At 40.6% G+C, this 14,722-nt stretch overlaps 2 protein-coding genes across 6 annotated transcripts in view; one reads left to right on the forward strand and one right to left on the reverse strand.

Annotated features, from left to right (window-relative positions):
• The window catches only part of LOC105489328 (zinc finger protein 407), a 508,962-nt gene extending 508,282 nt beyond the window's left edge, over positions 1–680 (reverse strand). For all 5 annotated transcript variants that reach the window (XM_071085176.1, XM_011754065.3, XM_071085175.1 and 2 more), the window contains exon 1: positions 324–680. The gene's annotated coding sequence lies outside the window, so the exon portion shown is untranslated. The remainder of the gene's footprint in view (positions 1–323) is intronic.
• On the forward strand, positions 621–14,666 carry LOC105489358 (uncharacterized; the record flags this gene model as incomplete). The annotated part of the gene is made up of 2 exons (XM_071085333.1): positions 621–1,861; positions 4,461–14,666. A coding segment is annotated over one exon (609 nt), but the record flags the coding sequence as incomplete, so codon positions are not given.
• Positions 14,667–14,722: the final 56 nt, after the last annotated feature.

A 14,722-nucleotide genomic window follows, 5' to 3' on the forward strand; every position in this document is an offset into this window, starting at 1 on the left:
TGCCCGCGGGACCGGCCTGCGGTGCGAGCGGGTGAGAGGGCAGGGCGGCGGCGGGGGCCGGGGGGAGGAGGGCGGCGAGGCAGCGTGTGCGAGCAAGTGAGGGTGTGTGTCCGGGCGTGAGTCTGGGCGGGTGTCGGGAAGGAAGGCGACAGGGAGGGGCGGAGGCGGGGGGAGGGGGGAGGAGAAAGAGCGAAGGGCCCAGACGGGACTCTGGGCGCCCAGCCGCCCGGCTTCAAGCCCTCAAGCCACCGCCCCCAAGCCCCGCGCTGACGCTGGACGGTCCCCGCCTCCAAACCCCCCGCCCCGGCCAGAGAATAACTTACCTGTTTGGCGACAGAATCGCTCCTGCTCGCCCCTCTGACTGACTCCTCCGGCTCACCGTCTTCCCTTTGGGAGGAAGAGGCGGGACATCCTGTTTCTCCGTTGAAGGACTTCCGGTGACATCCAGGGCGACTCCGTCGTGGATGCAGCGCCGGATGCCACAGCCGAAAAACAGAATCTTGGAACTGGTTTAGTAAGATCCAGGTCGAGTTCCTTGTTTTTTATCCGAGTGGCCGGCAGGCTCATGTGTTGTCTTGTTTTTAACCCATCAGCTCTTGCCGGAAGCCGCTCGGAGATAAAACAGGAAGTCCCACCCCTCCCTTAGACAAGGAAAACGGAGAGCCGAAGGAGTCAATCTAAATACGTTGAGCGCGTCGGGCTCGAAGGCCGGCGATGTCGACCCGGGAGGAGCGTCTGGGATTTCTAGAGGGTCCCAGAACGGGTTCTTCCCAGGCCGATCCCGCCTGCTTCCTGCCCTGTCCCTCCACCCGGCTCTCGCCCTCAATAAGGGACCCCGAGGGCGGCGCCGGAAACACGGAGAAGGCCCAGAACGGCGCGGGACCCGAGAGGCCTACGCTGGCAAACGCAGCCCGCTGCGTGTCTGCCGGCTTCCCCGGGACCTGGAGTGGCTCCTGTCGCTTCTGGCGCTCCAATTTCGAGAAATGACTTTCAGCTGTGCAAGGCGAGAATGCTACTTTAAACGATTAGAAAAATCTCTCGAATGGCTCCCCAAAATAAGGTCCTTGTTTCAGAGGCCACAGGAAGCCACCAGCCGAACTCTGATACCAAAAAGGAGACCAAGAAGCGGAATGTGGCTTGGTGACCAGTTTGGTATTGCCAAACTTTCAGCTTTTATTAAAGCTGAAACACCTTGGCTGTTTAAAACGTTCGACAAGGACTTTTTATGAACGTTAACGGCCCAGCACACGGGCTTGTTAGGAAAATAAAGGCAGGACATCAGGACGTGGTGGTGAACAGCCCGCCTGCCCCTTGTGCAGGTCCATTCATGAACCTCGAGTTGGAGGCCTTTCTTCTGAAACTCAGAATCTAGTAGGGAAGACCTGTGTAGACGAATAAATACATCACAGCTTGTTAAGTGCTGTGACAAAGACGCGGTGAAATCCTGCTTGAGGTCATCTGCCTTGCTAAAGAGTTTTGACTATGTTGTAGGCGCAGGGTTAGGGATAGGGTAGGGTTAGACTCTGTAATGGAAAGTTATGTGATCAGATTTCTATTTAGGAAGATCATTGGCCGGGCCGGGTGGCTCACGCCCATAATCCCAACAGTTTGGGAGGTGGAGACGGTGGATTGCTTGAGGCTAGGATTTTGAGACCAGCCTGGCCAACATGGTGAAACCCCCTCTCTACTAAAAATTTAAAAATTAACGGGGCGTGGTGGTGCGAGCCTGTAATTCCAGCTACTTGGAGGCTGAGGCGGGAGAATAGCTTGAACCCAGTGCCGCAGGCTGCAGTGAGCCGAGATTGCGCCACTGCACTCCAGCCTGGGCGACAGAGCGAGATTCCATCTGAAAAAAATCATTGTAAGTAATTGGATTTTTTTTTTTTTTTTTTTTTTTTTTTTTTGGTAATGTTCTGAGGATAGGCTTTCTAGACCGAATCATCACTCAAGGCCAATTCCAACACAGTTCAGTTTAAATCAGAATACATTCAAGTGATAATTAGTTACCTTTTTAAATAGTTCATAGAGAACTTTTCGTAGACATTATCTGTTTTAATTCTGATTGTAATCCACATGAATTCTCTTATCCACAGTAAGGAACAGTAATTTAGAAGACTCTAATAAACTGTTCCAAGATCACACAGCTAGTAAAAGTGCAACTCAACCTTAAACTCCAGAGTCAACCTTTTCCATCTATCATGTGGACTCATTTTAATAGTAATAGTTATTTTAAAATTCTAGAGAAAAATGTGGAAAACAATTTCCTTACAACAGGTGACCAGCTGTGGATGTTATTTTTATTCCATTAACCAACATTTATTGGGTCCCTGTTATATAAAAGATAAAACTGGGTTCAGCCTTCAAAGAGTTCACTTGAAATTTAAAATTTATTTGAAAATTTAGTACTTCCTACTCTTTTAATAGCTATTTCAGCACTGTTGGTCTTGTATAACAAGGTGATAAATTTCTTAACAATGACAGTACCACAATTCTGTATATGGATTGGGCATTCTGTGATCTTTGGGTGGTTTATCTTGCTACCTTTCTTACCTTGGGGATTTAGTTAACATTTATCTTCCTCCCTTGAGCAGTGAAGTAAAATCTAAGTTTATGTTTCAGTTCTATTTTGAGTATTTTGAGTTACTAAAACTCTAAGGAAGTCAGTTTGACCTCATTTCCAACTGAGAGATTCCACTGCTCTCATTCAAGACTAATTTTCTGATTCTAAGGAAAAAGGGAAGTCTTTTTTTTTTCCTTCCTCTCTTTCTTTTTGAATGAATAATGCTTGACATGGACAACACAGACTTGTAGTGAATACAGAGCGTCCTAGTGATGAAACCACCTTTGCAAAAATTACAACAGAAAATTATGACAGTGAAAGAGATCTGACCTCACCAACTCCATCTTGCTTCTAAACTCCAAGCTGTCCTTGTTCATTCCTGGGTATAGGCAGAACTAACTTTGGGAGGAACTTAGTTTATAGTATAAGTTTGAAACAAAGATGATAACAGCCCATTCTGAAAACAAACCCCCTTCTAGCCTGGAGACCAGACTGCCTTTGTAGGACTAACAAATTAGCCACAAGATTAGAAATTATGGTTTGGGAGTCATGCAACTAGAGGCCACAAGATTCTAAACCTCCCCAATTGCTCCTAAGGATAACATCACTATTGTAAAACCCAAGATTGGTGCTTGAGACGTTTTTCAGACCCGCACTCATAGATCAGCTAGCACCACTGAGATGGATAAACTGGCTCATCTAGTCCTTTGGCCCCCACCCAAGAACTGACTCAGTGCAAGAGGACAGTTTCAGTTCCCTGTGATTTCATGTCACACCAGAGCAATCAATTCTCCCCACTCCCTGGTCTTCTACTCCCCAAATTATCCTTTAAAAATCCCAGTCTCTGAATTTTCAGGAGACTGCTTTAAGTAATAATAAAACTCTGGTCTCCTGTTTAGCCAGCTCTGTGTGAATTAAACTCTTCATTGCAGTTCCTCTGTCTTGATGAATCCACTGTGTCTGGGCAGCGGGCAAGATGAACTCGTTGGGTGGTTACAGTGACACAAGGAACCCCTGGGGTCAAGACCTCCTCGAAGCCAGCCCCACTTGAGACCTGTTAACCAAAAAAAAAAAAAAATCCTTTTCTTATTTAAGTCTAGTTTTCTTTTACTTGCACCATGAAGCAGCCTAAATGATACGGAAGTTTTATTGCCAAATCTACCAGTTACAGTCTTAAGAAAGTTGCAAAGGACAAACTCAGAGCAAAGATTTTCAGTCTTCATAAATTCAAAATGTATGCTTTTATCGTGTCTGAGAAAAGAAAGCAATCAATATATTCACATCTTTTTCTGGGTATATGTGATTTTTTTCCATTGGATAATGAATAGTAAACACTTTTACAATAGCAAGTTGACAAAATGAGCATGTATAAAATTAAAATATATCAACTATTAAATAAATGCCAGGCATTATGCTACAAACCATATATGCATTATTTCAATTAATCTAACTACTCTAAATAGATACATCATTTGCATTTTACAGATGAGAAAAATGACGTTCAAAGAAGTGACGTCATGTTCTCTGATTCTGTCTATATTGGGTACCTGGTGACGATTTCCCTCTGTCTAATACCTTAAACATCTGTTCACCTGCATGCTGCTTCTGTTCTGGACCTCTGCGCTGGACATAGTCCCAACAGAGTGGCTTGCTGGGAGGAGGGAGATACTTTTCAGATAAAGCACTAGCACTTCATCCTAACAACTTCTTCATACTGAGGCAACATTTTTAAATACACACAGAATGCCTAGGATTCAACTGTTGAGAAAAACTGATGTAAGTCTGTTTGTCTCAAAGAAAGCTGTCAGGAACTACAGTTTTATTAACCTAAATGAACACCTGGTTTGATGATGACTATGTAAATGTATTTTTAGCTAATTAATTTATTTCTGCCCATCAGCCAATGAGTGGATAAAGAAAATGTAATATATATACACTATGGAATACTACTCAGCCGTAGAAAGGAACAAAGTAATGGTGTTGGCAGCAACCTGGATGGAATTGGAGACCATTATTCTAAGTGAAGTAACTCAAGAATGGAAAAGCAAATATTGTATGTTCTCACTCATAAGTGGGAGCTAAGCTGTGAGGATGCAAAGGCATAAGAATGATATAGTGGACTCTGGGAACTCGAGGGGTGAGGGATAAAAGACTACACATTGGGTACAGTGTGCACTGCTTGGGTGATGAGTGCACCAAAATCTCAGAACTCACCACTGAAGAACTTCCCCATGTAACCAGAAACCACCTGTTCCACAAAAACTATCGAAATAACATTTTTTAAACTTTACTATTTCTGGGTAAAATTTACATAGATTTCTCAGAAAAAAAAAATATTTAGAATTGAGGTATCTATTAGAGAACTGAGTTAAATTATTACCACTTAAAAACACAAAGTGGTATAGCCACTTTATGAATTTATCAGTTAGCAATGGTTAGGTTAAGCTTAGTGGTTTATAACCAAATCTTAGTAGTTTATAATAACAAATGTGTATTGTTAATTCCCACTACAAATTTATCAAGACATTGCTGGATGCTACACTCCATGTCTCTTTGTGGGACCCAGGCTCATGGGACTTCCATTATCTGCATTAGAGAGAAAGAGAAGCCAACAAAACTTGCACTGGTTCTTGAAGCTTTGGCCCAGAAGTAAAATATATCTTCTCTGTTCACATTGCATTGGGCCAAGGAAATTATCGTGGCCGCAAGTGACTTAAAAAGGATGGGGAAGTGCAATCTTGGCATTGTCAGAAGAAATGAAAACATTTAGTGAAGAGCATTAATGACTGTCTTCACAGGAAAAAAACAGAATCAAATAGACATGATTTCTTGTTTCAGTTTCATCATTTCCTACTGTGTTACCTAAACTTTCTGAGCCTCAGTTTCTTATTACTAAAATAGAATCATGATAAAGGTGATATTCACTTCAAGGACTTTGTGTTAACTATGGTAAAAAAAAAAAAAAAAAAAAAAATTGAAAACTGTAGCAAGTTATGCAAATTAGAAATGTATAATATTACTGCTTTGAAAGTGATGGTGAAATGTAGAATAATTGAGAGGATAACGCAAAGCACTTATACCAGGAAGCTTTTAGCTGCAGATAATAGAAATGAACTTCCACTACTTTAATCAGTAAAAAAGTGTGTTGGCTCACAAATTTGTCATCCAGACATAAAGGAGGCTTCAGAATTTTTTGACTCAGGAGTTGAATGTTAGTATCGAGGACCTAGATTTTTCTCATCTGCACTTCAATTCTCAATGCCCGATTCAACATCAGGCTGTAGTAAGATGGCTAGAGTGATTCCAGGGATAACATCTAGAGAGAAAAAAGAGAACTCCTTTTCTTACGATTTTTCTCTTAAGAGAAAAGGAACTTCCCAAAAGCCCCCAGCAAGCATGCCTTCACATCCCATGGCCAGAAGTGGCTCACATACAGTACCCTGAGCTAAGCACTGCAAACAGGAATGGGATTGCCCGTAGGCCTCAGAGATCACCTGGATCTTGGGAAGGTGTCAGCTCTACCTGTGGCATTTGGCTGAGTGGGAAAGGGATGGAAACATGAATAAAGTAAGAATTAGGAAGGAAAAGGAGAAATGGATCCAGGGTAGGAAGCCAATAGTTGTAGTTATCTCAAATATGATTGATTTCATCTTTATAAATGTGATGACCTAATTTAATACATTCAATCAATGAAGTAAAAGAAAGTGCAAGGACAATATGACATCTGTCATTCTCTGTTGAGATTTGAGAGATAATACCAAGAACGTGTGGTGACCTGGGTCCTCACTGCTACTGTCTTTCTGTACCTGGACACTTCCTAGCAAGAGACTTCAACTTCAGAACAAAGAGGATCCCAACTTGTACCTGCATTATACACACCCCAGCCGCACACATAAGTTGCTTTCTAATTATTCCTCTTTAAGAAGTTGTTTGTAGAATATCTATGTATAAATGGAAAAATAGAAAATTAAAATAACAAAAATAAGTAACACCATGTATTGAGTGTCTACTGCATGCTAGGTGCTGTGCTAAGTGTTCTACATATATTGCCATTGTGCTGCCAATGACTCTGCAATCAAGATGTTCCCATTCCTACTTTACAGCTAAGGAAACCAAGGCTCAGAGAAATAACATATTTTGCACAAGATTATCCAACTGGTAAAATCTGGAGTCCGAATTTGAACCAGAGTCCACTCAACACACTTTCACCTCTACACCAGTGCTTTCTGAGTTTGCTGCACATTAGAATCACCTCAGGAACTTAAAAAAAAAATCCCAGGTGATACCCCATAGCAAGAAAAGTAGAAAGTCGGGCAGGGGAAGAGGAACCCAGGCATCAGTACTTCTTAAAGTCCCCAGGTAATTCCAATATGGAGGAAAGTTTGGGAACCATTGTGCTATATTATGTTGCCTCTTCAGCCAGGAATTTAAACCAGAATCTTTTCTTCCAAGGCCAAGAGCAGTGAATGATAGCTTAGGGGCTTATGGTGTATACTCTCATTCCCAAGTGATCCTCTTTCTCAGGAGTTCTGCTTTAGAGTAACTAATTTCAAGTTTCCCTTTCACTGCATTTCTCACCCATCCAAAGCTAAAAATATTACAGGAGACTTTTGTCAACAGGAAGAATGGACACCTGAACCATCTCAGAAGAACTTTTGAATTCATGATCAATGGCATGTTTTCCCTAATTAGGATCAATGATCAATGGTTTGTTTTCCCTAATTAGGATAAAAAAGCCAGAAAAAATATTAAGTTTAATTTTCTTCTTACAAAGTAATCACTCAGACTCACCTGGAATTTAGAGAGCATTTAATTTCTGGCCTCATTTTTTTTTTTTTTTGCTTTGTAATTTTTATTTTAATATAATTTTGGACTTACTATAAAACTTATTAAAAGGACAAAGAACTTCCATATACCCCTCACCCCGATTCTATAATTATTCACATTTTACCATATTTTATGGTTTATGCATATTTTTTGTGAACCACCACAATGCAATTATCAAAATCAAGTTATAATACTTCTCCCTAATAATCAGACCTTACTCATATTTTTGCACACATTTTTTTGTCTTGTTCCCCTATATTTTTTACGTATAACCTCCAAAAAGGTTTATAGCTGAAAGTTATAGATAAAGCATAAAGTGAATAGTAAAATGAGAAGCCTTAATTCAACTGTTATTAATGATATTAAATGTTAGTGACCAAGCATTCCATTTAAAAGGAAGAGATTACCAGAATGGATTAAGAGGCAAATCTTAGCCATCTGACATCTGTAAGATGTTTGTTAAATTAAAAGATATATTTAAATGTCTTCTGGCCTCTATTTGCTTCTGATAAGCAATTAGAGGCCATTCAGATCTTTGTTTGCCTTTATGTTTCCTTATATGTCATTTGTCATTTTTGCTGTCTGCCTTAAAGAATTTCTCTTTATTTTTGGTTTTCCATAATTTGTGATATGACTAGACACGATTTTCATCTGATTTTTCCTGCTCAGCACTTTCTGACCTTTAGAAATCTGTAAGTATATGTCTTTCACAAAATTTGGGAAGTTTGGGACCATTATTTCTCCAAATAATTTTATTTTACTCTGTTTCTCTTGGTTTCCAATTAAATATGTCACACCTTTTGATATTATATGCAGCTAACCAAACCTCTGTCCTCTTTTTCCATTATTTTTTCTCTGACCTTCAGGTTGATAAGTTCTGTTGATCTATCTCCCATGTTCCCTGATTCCTTCTTCTGTCACATCCACCCTTCTGTTAAAATCATCTCATGATTTATTTTTAAGTTCTCAAATTTTATTTTTTTCCTTATAATTTCTGTTTCTGATGAGATTTCCTATTTGCTTATTTATTACAGATGCATTTTCCTTTATGTCTTTAAGCACAGTTATAATAGCTACTTTGAAATTTTGTCTGCTGATTTGAATATCTGGAGTATCTTGATGTTAATTCTCATTAATTTTCCCATTTATTTTTATTATGACTCATGTTTTCTTATTTCTTAAATGTCTAGCAATCTTGTGGTTGTATCCTAGACATTTGAGAAATATAGTGCAGAGATTCCTGATTCTATTATGTTCCTCTGACAAGCATTAGAGGGTTTTTTGTTTCTTTGTTTTGTTTTAACAGGTAGTTCCTTTGGCTGTATTCATACTCCAAACATTTTCTCTCCTTTCATGGGGAGCAACTAAAATCTCATATAGTTCTTTAGCCTTTGCTGAAAGGATTGAATCTGCCTCACACATGCATAGTTCAGAGATCAACCAGTGATTTAGGCAGAGTATGCTGAATTTGTTGCTTTTTCTCTGTTGATCTCTCCTTTTCAGAGCCCTCTCCCCTTACTTTTACCTGCTAAAGTATCCCTGAACTCTGCCTTCTGGGACTGAAAGTGGGATTTTAAATAAACTATAGATGGCTTCCTTTATTTGGTTATTATTATTTAAAATTTGAAGGAAGCGATGGTCATTTTTGGTGACTAGTCATTTTTGATGACTAATTTAAGTGTCATTTAAAGTTTCATTTCCTTTAAATTAACATTTTTTGTCATTCCATTCAAGTGCCTACTCACAATGGCAATAAGAATATGCTATGAACACTTAACCTCCCACACTAGAATTTTAAATCTGAGTTCTTTTCCAATGCTGTTTTGGTGAATTTCAGTGTGGGAGGTGAGATGATTTAAAGCTTTAGATTTTCTGTTATAGTCAAAGGCATAATTTATCTGACATCTTTGTTCATCCTGCATAAGGAATAACACTAGAATAATGTTTTTAAATAACATGTGTCCACATAATGACATTTTTTTCTTTTCAATTCTATCCAAACTAAAATAGCTCCGAAGTGTTTACTTATCATAACTGTTAAGAAATTATACTTGCCAGGCGTGGTGGCTTATGCCTGCAATTCCAGCACTTCGGGAGGTCGAGATGGGTGACCTCCACTTGAGGTCAGGAGTTTGAGACCAGCCTGGCCAGCATGGTAAAACCCCATCTTTACTAAAAATACAAAAAAGTAGCTGGGTGTGGTGGTGGGCGCCTGTAATCCCAGCTACTCGGGAGGCTGAGCCAGGAGAATCACTTGAACCTGGGAGGTGGAGGTTGAAGTGAACCAAGATCACACCATTGCTCTCCAACCTGGGCAACAAGAATGAAACTCAAGAAAGAGAGAGAGAAAGAGAGAGACAGGAAGGAAGGAAAAGGAAAGGAAGAGGAGGAGGAAGGGGAGGAAGAAGAAAAGAAGAGAAGATAAATTATACTTATTACACCTGCTATCACTTCTCTTCTACATCACGCTGGGAATTAAAAAGAATGCATCATTTTGTTGCTTCAGAAAATCTCCTGCATTCTTGTCTTTGTGTTTTATCAATTTATTAGGACTTTGGACAGCTGAGCAAAGTGTAGAACATATCCAACCCAACCTCTGCCTTACAAGAACATACTTCTTAAAGAAGAAAGTTTTCTCAACATGGTAAAGAGGAAGATGAGCTTTCTTACTTGTTAAGTGCTCTGCAATATAGAATGTAGATGTTATATAGTTGGTCAGTGGAAGAGCAGAAGGAATATGTGCTACTGTTAGGACTTGGTTTAAGTTTTTCTGCGTTATGAAAGGCAATAGTATTACAGATCATTATCATAGTTATGCTAGATCTAACCATTGTACATTAAGATAGAAACAAGTATTTTATTTTGTCTTGTATAATCAAGACCTCAAATCATGATTTTTTAGCCATTACATATACAATTAATATTCAAACTTGATGTGAAAAATAATATTAAAAATGACAGATAACACTGAATTCATTTTAAAGTAGACATTTAAAATAGTATAGTACACTTTTTCTTTTTTTAAGAGACAGGATCTCCCTATGTTGCCCAGGCTGGTCTCAAAACTGGGATCCTCCTGCCTCTGCTTCCCAAAGTGCTAAGATTACAGGCATGATCCACCACGCCCTGTCATTAAAATAGTATAGTATACTGTCTACTAAACTAGATTGTGTTTAAAAGTCATTTGGCCCTCTCATGAAATTTGTTTGGGAATTTGTTTTTAAGTGAAGACAGATATCTGTAGAAGTGAGAAGCCAGATAAAATAGCATTTGTTTTCTTTGGTGAGCTTTCTCCTTACTCTGCTTCTTCTAAGAACTTTGTTGAGCATGCCTTAAGGGTCAGGTGCTAGGCTTCGTAATCTCCTCAGCTTAACTTCTTGTCACCTGCAGGAATGGCAGAGTAGTGTCATCTAACTCCGTCTTCTGATTGCTCAAGAGGAATCGTGTGTGTGTGTGTGTGTGTGTGTGTGTGTGTGTGACACATTCCAGTTTGGGAATGTTGGCTTCCCATTCAAAAGTGCTTAGGCCATCGTGAAAGCCACATCAGCGGGGGTGAGGGAGCCAGTGCAGGGCTCCTGGGCTTCTGGTTTGTGGCCTCTCAATGAAGGTGTGGCCCCTGGTAAGATACAAGCACTGCTGGGAAGCCTAACACATTGAACATTATTAGCTATTGATACCTCTGCATGGCTTGTTTTCTGTGCTTCTCCCCAGCACTAGCTGCTCCAAGAAAGTTTCAAACTAGGAACAACGTGAAGTGGAGAGCATAAAGACAAGTGAAGTCCAGGAAAGGTATAGCACACCTGGTAGGGAAGACCCCAAAAATCGCAGCTGCAGAGTCAAGAGGAAGATGTTAGCAATCATACTGATCACCTAATGTGTGCAGCACACCCCACTGGATGCCTGAAATGCAGAGATTAGTAGGACATGGTCTCTGATATTATAGAGCTTGAAGTTTAATAGGAGGGAGAGAGATGCACAGAAATCATGAATGTGCATTGCAGCATGAGAATGGATGATATAAATGTTGAAATCATTCATTTCAGTGTTTAAAATGTTTCCTGATGACATGCAGTATGCCTGGAACTTTCAAGACACCATGATAGACAAAACAGACATAATCTCTGCCTGTAAAGATGTTACAGTCTAGCAGGAGAGCTGGCAGTTTTTAAATTGTAGAAATACAATCATACATCACTTAATAGGGATACTGAGAAATGTGTCCCTGGACATCTTCAACCACCCTAGAGTGTACGCACACAAGCCTAGGTGGCATAGCCTACTACACGCCTAGGCGGTATGATGTGGCCTATTGTTCCTAGGCTGTAAACCTGTGCAGTGTGTTCCTGTACTGAATGTTATAGGCAGTTACAACACAGTAGTAAGTATCTATGTATGTAAACACAGAAAAAGGTACAGTAACAATATGGTATTGTAATCTTATGGGACCACTGTCATATATGTTTGTTGTTGGCCAAATTGTCAGTATGTGGTACATGACTATGTATTTAACGACAATGATAATAAATGCTACAAAGAACTATGGAGACTATGGTAGCGTAATAGGGACACCTCACTTACTCATGAGGAATAAGAAAAACCTCCCCTGAAAAATTACAACTAAACCAAGATTTGAAGAATTATGTGGAGGGAGGGGTATTAGCGAGACCAAGGGGGTTGTAAGGGTGTTGCCAGAGGAGGGAGAGACTGAGAAGGCTCTGAGGCAGGGAAGCTCTTAGATGTTTGCGAAACTGGGAGAATTTGAAGGATGGGGTTGTCAGGGCATAGCTAGTGACAGCAGAGCAAGCCAGAAGAGTAAGCAGACAGCAAGTTGTGCAGGACTTGTAGACCTTCTTGGGATGTCAACAGACCATATCGCCAGTTGAGAGCTTTAAGCAGGGTGAGAGGGACAAGCCGGCTGCAGCATGGCACATCCAGTGAGAGGGGCTGTCGTGTAAGCAGAGACTGGTTAGGGCCTTCTGCAATAACCCAGCAAAACTTAAGAGTGTTGGCTTATGAGCTATGCGAGGTGACAGTGGAACTAGAAGGAAGTGGTGGCTTTTGAGAAAGGGGCTGGACTGGCCTTGATACTGAATTGGATTGGAAAGAGAGGGAAGTGTGGAAGACGGTGCAGGGCTCTGCTATCAACTAGCAGATGGTCCACTTACCAAGGTAGGGAGCACCAGAGGGGAAACGGGCTCGGGGAAGGGATGGAAGTTTTCGTACTAGGTGAGTAGTTTCAGATGTGAAATGGGCAGGAAGATGGGTGGGCCTGGTTCTTAGAAGAGGGGGCTGGGCTGGGAGTCATGGGCATCTGGCAAGTACAAAGGCCAAGGAGTCCCCAGCATGAGTGTGAACAGTGAGAAGTGGCCGGGAGCAAGCCCTCAGGAGAGCCCTCGCTCACTCCCTTCTCCCAGCAGCAAGTAAGTGCAAAGCACAGTGTCACTGACCAGGGCTCTCGTGCTGTCTGGCGCACAATCACCAAAGTTTCCAGGCCAGTACATTTTATTTTTATTAATACAACAGAAAGCCAGAAACATTCCCAGCTTCATTGTTTTCCCGAAGAGCACCTACTAAACCCAAATGATATTCCTAACCCCTAAACCTCATCACAATAGTTACCCTTTAATACACTACATCTACTAACAAAGCTGGATACATTGCCCACCTCCAATACAATAAGTTCCCCCCCGAAGGGCATGTCACAATGTACCCCCAACTATACTGGGTGATCGTTTTTGTCCATGTGCATATATTTCGTCATTAAAATGTTAAAAAACAAATATTTCGATTTCTGTCTGCCTTAACTTTTTTGCCTCCGTATAATTGGTTAATATGTCTGAATAACAACTGAGTAGCTTTCTCTTATCCCTTTGAGTATAAGGAACTTGGAATATACTCCTTTCTGACTCCCACATCAGGGTAGGTTAACCACAGGGCTCAGAATTGAGTGGAAAACCAGGAGGGAAGAGCTGGGGAGACTCATGCTGACCCTGGGTGACAGAAAAACATGGACTCTGAACTCTGGCAATCCAGGTTTGGAATATCCTAGATTTTACAACCTCCACAACTATTCATTCTCCTCCCCTTCTCTCCTGGCAGCAACGTAATAATTAACTGAGACACTGCTGGTCTCAGAAAGATTCAGCAGGAATGAAGATCAGCAAATACATCTTGTTGTTCGGTGACTTCTTAAATCTGATGGTACATTAGTCAGAAATGCTTACAGTGTATTTTATAATAAACTTTTGTTAATGGACTAACATGACGACTCTAAATCTCTCGCACTGTTACTCCTTAGCTGCAATGCCAAATACATCAGGTAGGTTCAACAGAATCGAGAAACACCACGAAACCCTGCATAATTAGATGAGCACAAACTACGCTTAATAGCACAAAATACCAAACACCTGCCACCGTTCTGTAACGAGAGCTTGATATTCTATAGAATTGGAGATGTGGTGGCTTGAAGCCTCCTGCTTCCAAAGCAAACACTAACTGGAATCCTTCACAAATACCCACAACTAGGTTGAGCCCTCAGTTGGGTCCACTTCTGTGACTAGAATCAAGGTGAACGGAATCACTGACTGCCTGCTCCAGTCCTTTTAAAGGTGGTACAGCACGTTTTTAAACTGACATCTCAAGAACCAACAGAGTGATGGAAAAAAGTTGGACACAAATGTGTTTTGCTTTGTTTTTATTTGGAGTCATAATAGAAAAAATGTTAATAAGCCCCTAAATTATTCTCCATTAATGTGATTTAAATCGTAAACTCATATTGATTTGTTTATATACACTCAACTGTAGAAAAATGACTTTGTTTTTTTGTTGTTGTTTATACCATCAAATCCAATCAAGCCAAACAAGATGGTTAACTAAAATGATTAATGAATGCAGCATTAGCTGATGGCTTTAAATTTAGCATGTGTTACTGATGTCAGGGTTGATTAGTTCTCTATCTAAAACTGATGCTATTAAAAGCTTTGAGCAATTTAGATGTTGTCATTGAGTAAAATTTCAATGCGGTGAGAGAAATTCTATCAGGATTAATTCTGCTATGGTGCAGCATGTGCACAGATGTTGGATAGAGAGAGAGTGGGCCTTTTCTGATGGGACAGGAAGAAGGAACGGGAGGCAGAGAAGCTGACAAGGTGGCATCAATCTCAGGAAAGGTAAAGAAGCTTGGAATGAAAAAAAAATACTCATCTTTGCACAAGGACTCCCAAATGGCATACGGGTATGAATATTGATCATTTCAGCTTCAGAACTTTTCAAGAAGTGGGAAAAAATAAATGAAGGGAAGGCAAGAGGTTAATATAGTACCATGCTTTAGTAACT

Source organism: Macaca nemestrina, chromosome 19 (genome assembly GCF_043159975.1).
Source record: "Macaca nemestrina isolate mMacNem1 chromosome 19, mMacNem.hap1, whole genome shotgun sequence".
NCBI classification, from domain to species: Eukaryota; Metazoa; Chordata; class Mammalia; order Primates; family Cercopithecidae; genus Macaca; species Macaca nemestrina.